The 17,871-nt window shown below is 38.8% G+C and overlaps 1 protein-coding gene across 6 annotated transcripts in view; it reads right to left on the reverse strand.

Moving 5' to 3' along the window:
- Positions 1-3,109: 3,109 nt before the first annotated feature.
- Positions 3,110-17,871, reverse strand: part of LOC117165097 (fatty acyl-CoA reductase 1-like) — a 44,024-nt gene continuing 29,262 nt past the window's right edge. For 3 of the 6 annotated variants that reach the window (XM_076622906.1, XM_076622908.1, XM_076622907.1), the window contains exons 5-10: positions 13,629-13,945; positions 12,771-13,018; positions 11,194-11,377; positions 3,822-4,007; positions 3,505-3,765; positions 3,111-3,448 (exon numbers count right to left, since the gene is read on the reverse strand). In XM_076622906.1, coding sequence (XP_076479021.1) covers positions 3,334-3,448; positions 3,505-3,765; positions 3,822-4,007; positions 11,194-11,377; positions 12,771-13,018; positions 13,629-13,945 — 1,311 coding nt within the window. In that variant the 3' untranslated portion in view covers positions 3,111-3,333. Of the gene's footprint in view, positions 3,449-3,504; positions 3,766-3,821; positions 4,008-11,193; positions 11,378-12,770; positions 13,019-13,628; positions 13,946-17,871 lie in introns of all 6 variants that reach the window. The other 3 variants (XM_076622909.1, XM_076622910.1, XM_033348561.2) reach the window with 2 other exon arrangements.

Here is a 17,871-nt window from a genome sequence, read left to right on the forward strand (position 1 = left end):
ACAGACTGAGAGTGTTTGGATGCAGAGTCTGGTATCTAAAGAGTCCAAGCGGAAGAAAATTCGAGAGCAGAGCGGATGAGGGGTATTTGTGAGATATGACAGACAGGTCAAAGGTTATAGAATTTACCTACCGAAGACCCAAAAGGTGATAATATCCTGTCATGTCAGGTTCGAGGAGAACACGTTTCCCTACAAGAGCGCTAAGGCGGAAACGAACCATATAAAAGATAAGTCCTCGGAATGGATATGGGATGTAGAAACCTTTGAACATAGGGGAGAAGCCGGTCAAACTGACGTCGAGACACAGAGTGACGGAGAAAACGACGAAGGGGAAACCGACTACTTTATGGATAGTTTAACGTGTGAGGACAATCCAGTGGATACTGTGAGTGTACCGTTTGTGCCGAGGAGGTCGGCAAGACTACACAAACCGAGAATATGTGATTGTTGTGCTCACACTGCGACTGTTTGTAAAGCTCAAAACGTGTGTGTACCTGTGAATGTGTATGAAGCCCTGAGGGGGCCAGACGCTCAAAAGTGGACTGATGCAATAAGGAAGGAACTAGACAATCTAAAAAGTAAAGATGTGTGGGAAATTGTGCAAAGACCCTTAAATAAAAACGTTATAGACTGTAAGTGGGTGCTTGTGATAAGGAGAGACCCTGATAGGTATAAGGCTAGGCTAGTAGCTCGGGGATTCTGGCAGAGGCCTGGAGTAGATTATTCAGAAACCTTTAGTCCAATAGTAAAACGCAGAACTCTAAGAATTCTGCTTGCTCTATGTGCGGAAAATGAGTGGGTTTACGAGCACATCGCTGTGGAATGTGCGTATCTCAACAGCCCTCTGGATGAGGATATATACATGGAGCAACCAGAACTCTTTAGAGTTCCAGGTAAAGACAGAACTAAATTTGTGTGTAAGCTCAAAAAGAGCCTGTATGGACTGAAGCAAGCTGGAAGAATGTGGTTTAGGCACATCAATAGTATTTTAAGCGGTATGAGTCTGAACCCATGCGTGAGTGATCCATGTGTGTATGTGGATGCGTCTAAAAAATTGATTGTAGCTGTGTATGTGGACGACATCCTTGTGTTTGGGACGAATGAGTGGATTGAGATATTCAAAACTAGGATTAAGGACAAATTAGATGTTAGAATGCTAGGTGTAGACACTCAATTTCTGTCCATCCACCTGAGTAAGCCAAACAGCACCACTGTAGTATTCGATCAATCTGTACAGATAGGTCAAATGCTGGATCTGTTTGACACTACTCGTGAGGTTGGGGTGGTGGGAGTATCGACACCGCTAGCTAGGGAATGTGAGGCTGGTTTTGATATTGAAAGTGATGAGCCTTTCGACAGTAAATTATATGAACAAGCTGTGGGGCACATAATGTATGTAGCTACTGTAAGTCGTCCTGATGTTGCGTGTGCAATAGGAAAACTAAGCCAAAGATGCGCGAATCCGACTGTATCCGATTGGAAAGCAGTGAAGCGGGTATTCAGATATTTACTAAAGACCAAAGACTTGAAGTTAGTATACCAAAGGACCGGGCAACCTCTGAAGGTGTTTTGCGACTCGGATTTTGCGGGTTGTACGGTAGACAGGAAATCCAGGAGCGGGTATGTGTTCATACTCGCTGGTGGTGCGATATCCTGGCTATCCAAGAAACAACCGATTATAGCTCAATCGACGTGCGAAGCGGAATTCGTGGCAATGCAGGAAGCAGCAAGGGAAACAGTGTGGATTTCTTTACTGTTAAAGGGATTGGGTCAACTGTCATATTGCCCTCGCCCCTGCAAGATATTCTGCGATAATATCGGAGCTATTTCATGGTCAAAGGACGAAATAGTTGCTGAGAGTTCTAAGCACGTCCAAGTGCGCTACTTTTACGTTAAGAACTGCGTATCGAGGGGGATACTAGATTATACTTATGTACCTAGTCCTGAGAATGTGGCTGACATTCTCACCAAAGGCTTAAATAGGATTAAGACTCAGCAATTTACCAAAGCTATGGGGCTTGTAGAAACTAGCGATCAAAGGGGAGTGTTGAGAAATGTTAAGTTGGTATGATCGCTGCTTACTACAAGCTAAGTTGGTACGACTTCTAACGACGCTCTTTTGTCTTAGAAGTTGACCACGTTGTTCTATTGACTTGGAGATTCCTGTGTGGTAAGACGTGTTATAAGACTGAAATATATTGGAGAAAACGAATCTAAGTGAATCGTTATTTTATAAACCCAAAACCTTATTAAATAACATATGACGCGTCCGACTTAGATTTTGTGAGTACGTTCATCTATCATCCCGTCGACCGCGGATTCGTTATTGAACCCAGGATCATTGTCATTAGTTTCTCGAGTACCTAACTACCACGGTTACTTGTCCGGTTCTATAATAATCGTATTTGCACTAGTCAATGTCTTCTCTATTGCATAACGACAACGTGTAACCCAAACGAAGATTCGTTTCACGCCCCTAACCCTAATTCTAATGTAAACCCGACATGTATGTATGTGATTATGTACTTCAACTTATGCGGAAAGGGTCCGCCGTGACCACCGGTATCGATGTTCTCGGCGGAAGTGCGGTCGCCTTACTTTCTTCTTTTGTTCTAGTTAGTTGTTAACCGTTCTTCTTTGCCACCATGCAGTTGTGACATCAATCACATCTCAACCTACATCAGAGATAAGACATCAACCCCCGACCTTCGGACTCCTTTGGACACATCACCACCTTATCATCGTAGCCTACACCAAGGCTGTGACGCACCTTAGTCCATATCAGAGATAGGATATCGACCCCGACCTTCGGACACTTTTCCTCATCATAACCTACACCGAGCCCCCACAACATCCTCAAATCAAAACGTATATAAACCGAGACTTCAGCCAGCTCGGGCAGTTCTTGTTCTAGCCGCTGTTCTCGTACAACACCTTTCTCCGGTTCAGTGTTCTTCTTGTAAGTGCTAAAATTTATAATAAAATTCGATAAAAGGTAATTAAAAGTTGGGTTAGCCTTCTTTTCTCTTAAAATCGAAGTATCAATTTTACGTGACACGGTCGTAGCTAGCAAGCACGCAATAAAGTGTTCTGAATTATCTAGTGTATTTAATATATGTTAATAATTTGTAATATTATACAATAGCATTATACATATATTATTCACAATATCGACAAATAACTTCATTTATCCACAGTTTTTATTCGAAGAGCATATCACATATATACTATATAGTATATAATATATAACTCTGCCGGACACCCTTTATATGTAGCGACATGTTCCTATTCCAAGGCCCTTTTCCATAATGTTCCATATACGTTGTTCTTGATTCAAGCGGGAAACATAACATTGAAGTAGTCGGTGCATAGCAATATTGTTACCGATATTATCAGAAATAAAATGATTATACCGAATCCTTTAGTTATCTGACGTATCCAGTAGAATCTAAAATAAAAGAAAATATCATATCGAGTCATTTTATCAAATATTTCTATACGTACATCGATAACCGTTGCGCTGCTGTATTTATAGATTGAGAATCTTCCTTCAGAACAAATATCTTAATTCCCGCCAAGTAATTTGCTAAATATTTCTTCCAATCCATATCCTGCAAGTCCAGTTTAACAAGATTTCCATCTTCAAAGGTTTTCACCTTGTTTATCATGTCGGCAATGTTATCTCTTTTGAAAGACCATTCATTCGAGTTGAAGTAGCCTGTCGCTGTGACCAATTTATTGTAAAATTTGCTCATATTCATTGCCCTGAAATGTCGTTTTTTGAGTATTTTGATGTGCTTGACAAATGATAGAATACTCACATTGGTTTACCACCTTGAAGCCTTAAAAAGATATCCACGGCAAATGCAGGTAAAACACTTAGAAGTATATTCAGTGCATCGTAAACATATTTGTTTGCTACTACCGTGCAACTCGGATACCACAAGGTATTTTTCATCGGTATTTGTCTGCTACATTCCACGAAGATATCTATGATCTCACCCAATCTTGAAAATTGAAATGTTTACACTTGTAGAGGTAATTGAATTACATTCAAGATAACGCATATTACTATCAGAATATGTTAGAAGATATTGTGTAATATCTCAAGAAAAATTATGTAATTTTAGTTGTACTATATTTACAGCTTTCTGAATTGACTTATTGAGGACACAAATGGACGCGAGTACAACATTCCTAGTGCAATATTTCTTTTGTTATCAACGTTACATTATGTATGTATTTGTTTATTAGTAACTCCAAATGCGACGTGGGTTATATAGCAAATGTAATATTTCTATCTTTCATTATCAATCTATCACTGCAACTTGTAATTAGGTAGTGAACATTAAAAGGTTTACAATTTTCATTACTTATTTAATTTTAATACGATTCGTACGGAACATGGTTCAAGAAAATTATAAATAACTTTTTAGCCTTTAATATCACATAAGAAAGATCTATTCTCGTAGTCTAGGTATTTCCAGATGCCATAATTCAAATGTGGATAGCCTGTTGCGCATTGACAAGCAGTTTTTATCCATTTGCAACCTAACAATTGGGGTTAGGTTATCGTAACGCAATAAGGCTCGGCTTAAAAACAATTTTATTAGCAACTTGCTGCAAACTATTGTAAAACTTCATTTGCAGCTTCCGACTAAAAATTTCTTACGTACAATCGATATTTTATTTATATCTCGGCGGAGGAAATTTGTCTCAAAGTCGGTCATATTGTTCCAAATATTGTTCCGAATCAGATTATCCAAAAACATTCCTACTTTCAATCTGTTCTTGAACAAAAAATGTTAATGGACTAGAAGACTATAAGTGAAACTGTGATGCCTGATGCAAGTATAAATTTCATTTGTCGCTTCTTTTTCCAGTAAATCTAGCTTTTCATTACTAGTAATCTCAATGTAAATCCAAATGAAGTTACTAACATTCTGGTTCTTATTGCTAGTTTCAAAAGTAGCATAAATATTTTGAATTTCAATAAGCTAACTATTGGAATTATAACGGAAAGTCGATTTTCGTAACAATTTACTTACGAAATATTATTAAATAATTATTTAATTGGAAAGTCTTGGAAAATGTTACAATATATGATTTAAGTTGCTATTCAATAAGTGATTGAGTGATCTGAACCATTGTTACATTGATATTGAAATTATTTCATACATTTTAATACATTTCGGAGCTGCTAGTATTTTCTTGGAAAACTTTATCATTTCACATTTTTTAATACAGCGATCAATATTACACAATCAACGTAAAATGATCTTTATTGTCGTTAAGAAGACGATAATTTATTTCTATCTATTTACTATTCATTTCAGTTCTTAATTCTTATTAACGAATGAGAAAACTAACTGTACTGCGGCACCGATATTATGTTTTGAACAGTGACAGAGAAGGATATTTCTATAATTTAATAAATATGATAGAGTGATTAAGTGTGTCACATGTCATTTCGCAATGAAAATAGACTCCTGCGGACTCCCACCAATAAAAGCAAACATCAGCTGAAGTCTACATTGGGGAACGCAAGCGTTTAACAATTTGCTGATGCAGAGCAAATTATTGAAGCAACGCTCGCTCAGGCTGTTATTTTGAATGCACTGTACGAAAGAGTAATTATGAAGGAGTCTATTCAATAACGTTAGATGAGGGATCATGAGTTATATTGTGTCACGAAGGAGACACAAGAATTCACGAAATTGACAGATCACCGGTGATCTCCTCGTGCCGTAGTTCGAACGTTTCACAAGTAAGGTAAAAATTTGGATTTTAGACGTAATAGTAAAATTTATTGTACGAATCCAACAGAGTAACGATTCAGAGTGTTATAACAAAAAAGGTGTTGAGTGCTGATTTAAGAAGGTTCTAATACTAAGGTTTATTACCCCTGGGGGGTATCGTCCGGGGTATATCATACGCGGCTATCCTGTTACTATCTGGTTATTATTTCGATGGCTGTGGCATTCAGGATGTTTTGTCTATCCTATTACTGTTTCTCAGTCTGTGACTATTGTGACGAAACAGCAATTTTTGATAGCTTAATGGATGCAATGGGAATTTTAAAGACATCTTCACGGCCAGCACTTTAAACAGATCAGCTGGAAGAGAGGGAATTGCCGGATTCGATACTCTTAAAATTCAACAACGAATCCATTAGAAGCAGATTCAAAGATACCGATGGCTACATCCGATATCTCCAGCAGTAGTAACATTTCAAGCCACGAAGTACGATGCAGTTCGCTGTTGAGTGCCGAAGCGTGCAGACGTGTCTCTAGTGTCCAGTGAAGTCCGAAAACAACACGTGTCGCCCAACCGTCAAAAGTGAACACAGCCAAGTGTTTCCTACCCTTTAGGGAGAAGAAAATCTCACGCAATTAACCCCAACCCGAATACTAGTCTCATAGCCTCACGACTAGCTATTCACTTTGAATTCACTAGCTCGATGATGGCCCAGCAATCGCGACCAGGCTCTCCTGAGCAAACCCGCAACTACCCCACGTTACCTCCTCCGTGGCAGAAGTGCAGCAGAACCCTCCGCACCAACAACGCTAATATTACAAAGAAACGGAAAATAGAAACATCAAAACCAGACACGATCGACACTCGGAACGAACAATCAACGATACAAATAAACACCCACAACAGGTTCGCCGTATTGCAATCCACTAACGACGCCATGGATATCACAGACCCGCCGCCAAACCAACAAGCACAGAGAATCCCCCCTGCCCCACCAATATTTGTGGATGATGTCATCGACATACAATGATCAAGTCCTTAGAGAGAGATATCTCCAAGGACGACTACAACCTGAAGATTAACAACAACAAAGTAAAAATTCTGCCGACAACCCCCGGCGCATACAGAAAAATCACCAAACTGCTTAAGACATTGAACGCCAACTTTCACACGTACCAACTCAAACAAGAAAGACCTTTCCGAGTGGTCCTACGCAACATCCACCACTCAGCAGACATAGACGAACTCAAATACGAACTCTCAAAACTCGGCCACGAAGTCATCAACGTAAGTAATATAAGGCATAGAGTCTCGAAAGACCCGTTATCCTTACTTTTCATAGATATAAAACAGAAGCCTAACAATAAGGAAATCTACAATATCAGTCGCCTAATTAACGCAATAGTAAAATTCAAACCACCGCTTGTTAAAAAAGAGATAGTGCAATGCAAAAGGTGCCAAAGGTACGGTCACACGCAGAAATACTGCAACCATACCTTCCGCTGCCTTAAATGTGCAGGTACACACTCCGCCGACCAGTGCACTAAGTCACTGGAAATCCCAGCGAAGTGCATCCACTATCAAGGTGACCATCCTGCCAACTATAAAGGCTGCTCAGCCTACAAAACCCTGTACACAAACAGGTACCCTAAACTCAGAGCAAAAGAGGTAACCAATCAAACACCCAGCCCGCCGAAATTCACGACTACCCCAATCCCTTCAACCAACCAAACACCCAGTCCTACTAAATTCATCACTACCTCTACCTCCTATGCCCAAGCAGTACAAGGCATCCAAAATAACCCGAATAGCCAAAGGGATCTTTCCCAAAATAGTGTCCCCAATTCACCTAACACAGACAATGTCTCTAGGCTTGAAAAACTAATAGAGAAACAATCGGAGCAAATAAATAATTTGCTATCGCTACTAACACTCATCATGGATAAATTAGTACGCCCCGACGCAAAACAAAACCAAGACGCATAGCTCTTTGGAACGCCAACGGTCTAGCGCAACACAAATTTGAACTAGAACTCTTCCTAAAACACCAGCAAATGGACGTAATGCTTGTATCGGAAACCCACTTCACCGACAAAAACTATTTGGAAATAAATGGTTACAAATTCTACCATACCCAACACCCCAGCGGAAGGACCCACGGTGGAACCGGAATCATAATCAAAATAAGTATTAAGCACAACGAACGTCCATCATTCCAGAAAGACTACCTCTAAGCAACAAACGTAGAAATAGAAGACTGCCATGGTACAATCACAACTTCAGCAGTATACTGCCCTCCCAGACACTCCATCGCCAAAGAAGGCTTTGATAACTTCCTGGACACCCTGGGCAATAGATTCATAGCTGGAGGAGACTATAACGCCAAGCACACCCAATGGGGCAGCAGACTGGTTACAGTAAGAGGCAAAAACCTCTTAAACAGCATAATAACAAACAACCTCAACTACCTCACCACATACGAACCCACATACTGGCCCACCGACACTAACAAAATATCCGACCTTCTGGACTTCTTCGTAACTAAAAATGTCTCATCAAGACATGTCCAAATCAACTCCTCGGCTGATCCCTCCTCTGATCATTCCCCCGTGATAGCAACAGTCAGTTCAACAATCATCGAGAACCAACACACCAACTGGCAGCTCTTTAGAGAAGTCTTTACTCACTCAACTTCAGCTCTAACCTCACTAAAAACTAAGGAAGAAATTGAAGCAGCCACGGAATACTTAAACACGAGCATAATAAACGCCATCCGCCTCTCCACACCGACAAAGACGTCCATCAGCAAACAAGAATATCCCCAATACATACTAAAAAAAATACCAGAGAAACGTAGACTAAGAAGAGTATGGCAGACCCATAGAACACCGGATGACAAACGCAAACTAAACAACGCAACTGGAAACCTATCCAAAACCATAAAAAATTACAAAAACGACTGTTTCCATAAATACCTCGCCAGCTTATCCCCCACAGCCGACTCCAACTACTCACTATAGATGGCCTCCAGGAAACTCACACGCCCACCACAAATAATCCCACCTATCCGCCGTCCGCAAGGTGGATGGGCGCGAAGCCCTATAGAAAAAGCCGACCTGTTTGCTAAACACTTGTCAAAAGTATTCAAACCCCATCCCTCCAAAGCTGCCGCGGACGTTACTAAATACCTGCACACCCCCTTCCAAATGTCCCCTCCTATCGAACGCTTCACCTCTGCAGAGACTATAGAAACAATCAGTCGCCTAAATCCGAAGAAAGCAGCAGGGCACGACCTAATAAGCAATAAAGCAATTAAGGAACTTCCCATAAAAGGGATCGCACTCGTCACATCGATTTTTAATGCTATCCTTCGCCTTGAACACTATCCTAAGGCCTAGAAAATCTCACTGATTACCCTCATCCCTAAACCCGGTAAACCGATATACGAAACCAGCTCCTATCGCCCAATCAGCCTTTTACCTACCCTGTCTAAACTATTCGAGAACATGCTCACGAACCGTCCCCTTCCAATCCTAGAGAACTTGAACACTCCCAGATCACCAATTCGGCTTCCGAAAACATCATTCAACAGTAGAGCAAATCACTCGAAAAGAAAAAATATTGCTCAGCGGTTTTCCTAGACATCCAACAGGCATTCGACAAAGTATGGCATGAAGGGCTACTTTACAAGCTTAAAAAGATCTTACCCCACCCCTACTATTCCATCCTAAATTCCTACCTAACCAACAGACAATTCATGGTTAAATGCCTAGACGCCACATCCGCAACATTCCGAATAGAATCCGGCATACCCCAAGGTAGTGTCCTCGGACTCCTACTGTACTCCATCTACACTGCCGACTTACCTATATCAAACGAGATAACAATAGCAACATTTGCAGACGACACAGCGCTATTAGCTACCCACGCAGACCCGGTGATAGCCTCATTCACTCTCCAGCGAAGTCTCGACTCCATGGAAAAGTGGTTTCATAAATGGGGCTTCAAAATTAACGAAAAGAAATCCTCACATGTAACCTTCACGCTCCGAAAACAAACCTGCCCCCAGGTCACCATCAACAATGCAACAGTTCCTAGCAGGGACTCAGTCCGATACCTGGGCATGGCCCTGGACAGGAGACTAACGTGGAAGAAACTCATCTCAGATAAAACGAAGCAACTAAAGGACAAACTAGAAAAATTCTATTGGCTCACGGGCCGACGCTCCAAACTAAACATACAGAATAACATTACGCTCTACAAGACCATAATAAAACCTGTCTAGACCTACGGAATCCAACTATGGGGAACAGCAAGTAACTCCAACATTGAAATACTCCAACGCTTCCAATCGAAAACGCTAAGATCCCTAATTGACGCACATTGGTACGTAACCAATGAAACAATACACCACGACCTCAAGATACCCACCGTCAAGGAGGAAATAGGAAAATATAGCGACAGATATAGCAAAGGAATCAACGAACACCGAAACCCCCTAATCACTGGACTACTTGATACGACGGACCAGATTCGCAAGCTGAAGAGGCACTACCCGCTAGACCTAAACGCTAGATTCAATTAGTTATCTGAATTAAGTAATATTCACTTATTTATAACACTTACTTATAAATTATACTTATCTATAATAAGTACTAACTTATTATAAATAATCAGCCATGTCACTGCGCCACGCCAGAAAAATTACTGAAAATTCTCAACGCGAGAATTGATTGTAATTTTAATAAATAAATAATAAGAAAAAAAAAGAAAGAAAAGAAACGAAGTACGATGGAGACATTGAGCAATAAACTACATGACGAAAGAGCACTTGCCGAAATGCAAAGGTAACGAGAACTTCATTTGCAAAATCAAATGAATCCGGGATCAAACCATTCGAGGAAATACCTGCAAAAAAGATTTCTTTCAGATAGCTCAACTCAATCGATGAATATACGTATAGACTGAGTTATCGCAAAAAGAAAAAAGAAAGAATAATACAGAAAAATATTATAACGGGATATTTTAGAACATGTCCTACGAGATGCAAATTCCGGTTCGTTAAGCCGTTGCGAAGAAACCGGTAAACAAAAAAGAAAAAGTTACTACTCACCGAATTGAGATACCTTTCTTATTTCCGAAGAAGTATTAAAAGCGTAAAGACGTTTCTATGACACATCCACCTTCATTAGAACAAATGAATCCTATGTATAGATATTCACAGAAAAAAATCTGGCTGGCTCTTATCCATTTGTGTTCTCAATATCTTTTTCTAAGTTTATCATTATCTTTTGTACATTAATCACACTGGAATGCAATTTATCCATTGGCATTTCTATTGATCGCATTGCTTAAATGAATCTGAAGCTTTTAGGATACTCTAACAATTGAGTTACGTTAGTTAAACAAATTCTGTAATAAATATCGATTCCGTACTTGATGGGACGTGCGCTGCTCGTACAGTTGTAAACTTTGACCCTATTATCAATATGTAGCGTGACATGCCACGCGGCACACATTATCACGTCGACTACATAATCAATAGGCACTACATCTGATATTACATCTGCCTTACCCAATAGTACTTTTGCAATACCATTGCCGATATTCATGAAGATACCTGCAACGTCAAATTGGTTCAAAAGTTATTAATGATTCTCAACTGTCTCGAAATGTAGCGACACGGATATGGGAAGAGTAGCTGTAACTGACAGTAAATACACAGATTAAATAATGGCGATCTGGTAAAAATTAGAGTCAACTAGCTTCTCAGAAATTAATTACAACTATATTTTTCTGAATTTTTTAACTTCATTGCCTAAAAATGCTTATGTTGTTCAGCTTCGCAAATAACTCATAGCGATGAGTTTATCTGTTGAAAGAAGAAGTCGTATAATCTTAACTTGAATTCTAAGGAATAACGTTTGTAATATCACAATTGTTTCTCCTTTTTATCGTAATTCGTGGAGTTGATCAGCGTAATCGCTTCTGTGCAAATCGTTTCTCATAATCAAAACGATTATGATAACTGGCTACATCTGTTTTTAATTTCAAGATTATATAAGGGAGTTAAATGAATATTCATATCGTACAAGAAGACTGAGTAATTCCAAACATTGTTTGCGTCATTGCCTCCCTCTGTGCGCCGTAGGTGACAAACACGATTTCGCTTTGCGCCGCTTAACGTTCTGTACTCTGAACGGCTATTCGATGTTCTCGACGAGTAATCTCCCTTTTACTGTTAAACGATTGACCGGAATCTGAGCTAACACACAGGCCACATCAGAGTCTACAGTCTTATAACAATAACCAACCTTCTTTCATATCAGCAATTTCTTTATGATATGTTCGAAAGCATACAGCGTCAACTTCTGCGTTTGGCCACTCGTTGAATAAGTAGTCCAATGCTAATACATATCCATCGCATATATTATATAATTATTTAAAATTATTGTCTCTTAAACAGAAATATATTATATTTCGCTCATTGTTGCCAGATAAAACGTTTAATGATATTACCGTGTGCTCTAAAATTTTATGTTGTTTCACGTTGAATACATCATGTACATCGTAACAAAGCATATCCTACTGTCTCGAGGGGCGCATCGCACGTCTTATGCTTAATTTAGTTCCATTTAATTCCATAATACTATACTACACTACACATTTTAGGCTGAAACTAACTGCTTGTAATTGGATTGTATGTTAAAAGTTCATATTCCCGTAATTAAGTTAATAAAAAAAGTAATAACGGTATCATTTTTATAGCGCAATAAGCAAAAAGTATATTTCCATATACGTAACCTTCAGAATGTGAGAGTTAAAAATTGTCACAGTTTTATTCTATTGCTGATTTCTTTCATTGTTATGAAAATTATGGAGAGCTAAAGTCTTGTGATACGAGTGACTTGTATTATTCGGAATTACTTGGATGTAATGAAACGCTCTTATTTGCGATATGAGTGAGATATGAAATGACGAGGAATTATCATTGTAAATATTTATAAAAATACCTGATTGTCCAGCAAAAGATACCAACCAACCAGGGCACGGTTCTTTTAGCGAGCAACAAATTATACTTGGTCGTACGATCGCAACAGCCAGTCCTTTGCTATTGTTGGATATTGTCTGCTCTGCAAGATTCTTGGTGAACGTGTATGTATTTGGATACGTTTTTAAAATTCTTTCTTCGAGCAGATTAATCAATTCTTTGTCTTGTCGGTCACATATATCTATCACGAGAGAGGGATCTGGATTCGTGCTGCAAAATTATCAAGCATAAGATAACATGTTTGTCATGCTAAAGTCATTAATAAATTGCAAATTTGACGCATTTAAAGATTTAAAATGCAAAAACGTATAGAATGTCTAATAATATAACAGAATATAATGAAATAATACACAATAATATAGAAAGAATCGAAGATGAAGTACTTGCTGTAATTTTTAGTAAACGAACAAAGTTCTGCTTAGATTCTGTTCCTCAAATCATGTTTATTCATCTTAAAATATGAATTTATAATGATATCCGTGTCTAGTTGTTATCATGTACGTGTATCAAAACAAGTTCATCATTGAATTCAATAAAAAGAAGAAATTAGTAAAAGGTAAAATAATTTTCAATACGTAATTTTTATCATTGACAGATCTTGTATCATTGATTATTTCTTGTGTAAGTTTTCTTAAATTTATACCTGTTTTGACAAGTATTTATCATTTCAATGGAGACTGGCAAGTGTTAATCAGATAGACAAGTAAACAAATTATACTAAGTTATACATTACTTTCATCGTTTATTTATATTTAGAAGTAGGTTATGCACGATATTGAAAAAGTTGTTTAAGGAATGACGAATTATAACTGATTCTTACGTGTAGACCTTTTCCTCGATGTCTGATAGATTCGGATTACTGTAAGCTGTGCTCACATAGACAACGCTAATTACATGCTTGAGTTCCTTGCACAGTTTGATAATATTAGCGGTACCTTTCACATTTGCATTGACGACCATATCCAATGGTAGATGGAAATTTATAGTGGCCGCAACGTGGAATACTATGTTTACATTCTCTATCAACATATCTCTGTCTTTTTGCAAAAGATCTAAATCTGGCAGAGTCAGGTCGCCCTCCACGAGATGAATTTTATCGAAAATTGTTGGGTTTTGTGCTCTGACACCATCGAAAACCTAAAGAATATAATATATAAGCTCGATTCCCAATATAGAATATTATTAAGCATACTAATTTTCTCTTAATACATTTCTGACCGATCAGGAATAAATTCTTTTTTTTTTACGCAGAAAGTTAAGTTGTTAGTTTCTGTTTAATGTAGCTGGTCAACAGTGTGTTAAAAGTGTATGTCCGCAAAAATGCCTTGTAATTCTTTTTATACGTTTCTAGACTGGTTTAAAACTTGTTCAGTATAATTGCGATACTCGCATCTCATTATAGAGCTACCGAAGTTTCAAGAAATGTATCTTGCCCGCGTAGTATATGCATACAATTTTGCAGTGCCTACATATTTTCGTAAGTCAGTATAAGCATGCATTATTATATTCAAACTATCATATCTCTATGTGACAATAATTTATATCAGAGAGGAAATGAGAGTACTCGCGTTTATGTTCCTGATTATTCCCGGACTAATGTTGAACCACGCTGACAATACTGGAAGATGAGACACGCTAGCATATAGAAGAATCTATATAGTTAGGGACCTGCCCTATTTGATTCCTTATTAGCGTAAACCAGTATCTACTTAGCTTTATGCTGCAAGAACCTATTTAATTATACGGTTATACGAAAGAGCTCATATGTATTTGTCTGTCCGAGATAGGTAAGTATGAGAATAACAAAATCGTACAATAATTAGACTAATTCTGAAATGCCCAAGAAAGAGAAAGTAATTGTTTACAATGTTTGTTTTAGAGAAGAAATCGCTAAAGACGCTATGTAACTCGCTAATTTGACCTCACGAGAGAATAACTTTTTGTCGCGATGATGCTGCAGAGGAAAACTATGATGGGGCGCGTCTACGGAAAGTGAGGGAAATTGACGTTACTGCTAATTGATCAATTTCAAGTTGGTGGTTAGAGAAGGATGCTAGCCGTCCTTGAGGGAATGTTGCTAGCGGGAAGCGTCGTTCGTAGAAAAAATAGATCTTCCCTATTTTCCCGTAGTTGGGACAAAGACTGTTTGTCCGTTTGAGAGACTTCAGATGACTAAATCTTAATATTAATAACGGCCCTCAGGCTGGCTGAACATGTACTGTGGAGATGCATCGACATCTGGTAATCATCTTACTCGGAGAATATGGTCTGCGTGTGGCGAGCCACGGGACAGAAACTGTTGAAATGTTTACTGCCAAGTGCCGCTACAACTGTTTCTTTTTAAGAAGAGCTATACTATTACTCCACACCTTTGTTAGACAAAACGTTCATCCCTTGACAGCGGCTACGTTCAACGACTGGTTGTTGCCTCCAGCCCAAGCCCACTATCATAAATCTCGAAAAAATACAATCGGTTTCAATGGCGACAAAGGTAGAATCTAAATTACGCTGTTAAGGGATTTTACCGAAGTTTCAGAGGGAAGGCTCCAATGTCCTTTCATCTTCGACATATATTTTTTTGTTAATTGGTTATTTCTTAAACTTTCGCTGAAAGATTTCGTATCCTCGTTTCATTTTTCACAATCTTTTTTCCGTTCCTTCGCCATTCTTTCGCTGGATGTCAAATGAGACGTATCGTTTGTTCTTTTAACAAAGATTAAACTCCATAGGACCAAAAATTTTCGTTAGTAACGAAAGTAAGCTGAAGTTAAACTGATCAACCTCATATAAGTCATGTGTAATCCGAAACGAGGGTGGACTATGAGAAAGTATGTGAATAACGTGCAGCTAGTTCGGCTATTGTACATAATTATAATTATTTCGATTTGCCAAATACATATATTCTGCTTATTTTACACTCGATTAATTAATCCCATCAATAAGATAGATGAAAGTGTGGTCAATTACTTTATTTAATTACATCGTTACACAAATTAGTCATTACATTTTCATCTCTTTCCATTTTGCCTACAATCAATTAGTTCTTCTGTTTTCATCGTTTCTGTAAATGAACACGCATGTAAGATAGATATCAGAGATATCATACATTTCATCGGAAATATTATACTGTATGCAACGATTCATTATTAAAAAATTGATACTTAGGTTTTACTACAACAAAAACATTATCGCGACGAAATTCAATCTAATTTTAAATCTAAGACGCTATCGTGTATTGAAAATGTGGCGGATCGGTACCAACAGGACGCCGACAGATCGAGGCATCAACGCGGTTGTCACAGTGGCCGTGGGAATGCAGCGAAAGGATAATTATATCTCACATACCTTAGCCACCGAAACAGTAACTAAGCAGTAACGGAATCCCTATGTGACCGGCATCCAGCGATAACCCCTCCACAGGAACCAAACCCTTGATATAAAAATACCTCCCAAGTCAGTACTCGACATTCTATTCTGTTCTGTTATAACATTCTGTATCGTTACTCTGTCAGTTTCTAATAAATTTTGTAATGACGATCATAATTGAAATACGAATCTCTCACCTTACGTGCGGAACGTGAAATTAAACCCGAATCGATATGACACGGTCGTAACTCCTCCCGGGCGATCCGCGGGTACCAACCGTTAACACCAGAGGGCTACTACGACGACAACAAGTCTGTCTGTCTGGCTAGCGGTCGAATATACGGTGTCACGATACAAATACCGCACCTAGCGAAACTCCCTCTACGTCTAAGGCAGGGACTACCGGGTATAGCCTTACTTGACTGATGAGTCCACCGATAGTCCCGGGACGAAACGCGAATTTTCTTTTCACCCGGCAGCGACTACCAACTACCGCACCGGTATTGGATAACTTATCACACAGGTCTTGGATCCTTCCGCAGTACGCGGAGATATGCATGCAAGGGGTCTTCTCGATCGTGCCCAGGTTCCGCATGCATAAAACAATGTCCATCGACGTAGATCTCCCACGGACATCTTCCATCTTTCCAGAACTCACTCACTGTTTTCAGGGCTCTGATATCCCCGAGATACTCGGGGCGAACATGCCGGAAAATGTACGCACGTGCTTTGTTATCCATTTTTATACAGTCTGGTCTCAACCTTTCTACTGCCGTTAATCCTGACTCTACTGCATCTCAGCAGACCAGGAAAACCAACGAAGCTTCCGTCATCATCTTCCAGTATTCATAATTGCCCTTACTCAGGGTCGGATTCATATCCTTGTCCACATCACCCATTTTCTCCTGGTCGACCATGGCGTGGTCTCTTCTCGGATAATTTCAGAAAAACACAAAATCTCAACAAATAAATGTCTTTACTGTCGCAGTTTACTGTCCCAGGGCCCATAACCTGTTATTAAATATAGGTTTGGGGTTGAGATATAATTGATTCACACAGATTCAACTTTTGCTTTCTATATTTCACCTCTTCGTACAAAACGTCTGAACACACCGGATACACTTAGATAATTAACACGTGGTCGACTCCTAAGACAAAAAAGCATCGTTAGAAGTCGTACCAACTTAGCTTGTAGGAACTAGCGATCATACCAACTTAACGTTTCTCAACAAGGGAATATTCTCCTATTTCCTCGAGGAAAAATATAGAAAATATATACATAGTAAATATAGTTGTAATCAATTTCTCTTTCGTGGGCAACCTGCAAATAGCCTAATTATTGTACGATTTTGTTATTCTCATACTTACCTATCTCGGACAGAAAAGTACATATGAACTCTTCTGTATAAATAATGTTTCAACATCTTTAATATATATACGGCTTCCAGTCTTTTAGTATTGCGACAGTATTACGTGTTTTATGATAGTAATTCTAAATTATGAGAAGGGAAAAGCGTAAATAAAAACGTAATATTAATGATACAAAATTAGATAATAGATAACGTTCGAAATCTTAAACTGCTGCCTTGTAAACGTCTTCATCCGTAAGGAATCAGAAATGAAATAACAAATAAAAATAGATAAATGAATGAGTTGAAAAGCTGCACTGATCGATTTCATAAATGGGTAAGTACGCA

This window comes from Bombus vancouverensis, chromosome 11, assembly GCF_051014615.1.
Source record: "Bombus vancouverensis nearcticus chromosome 11, iyBomVanc1_principal, whole genome shotgun sequence".
NCBI classification, from domain to species: Eukaryota; Metazoa; Arthropoda; class Insecta; order Hymenoptera; family Apidae; genus Bombus; species Bombus vancouverensis.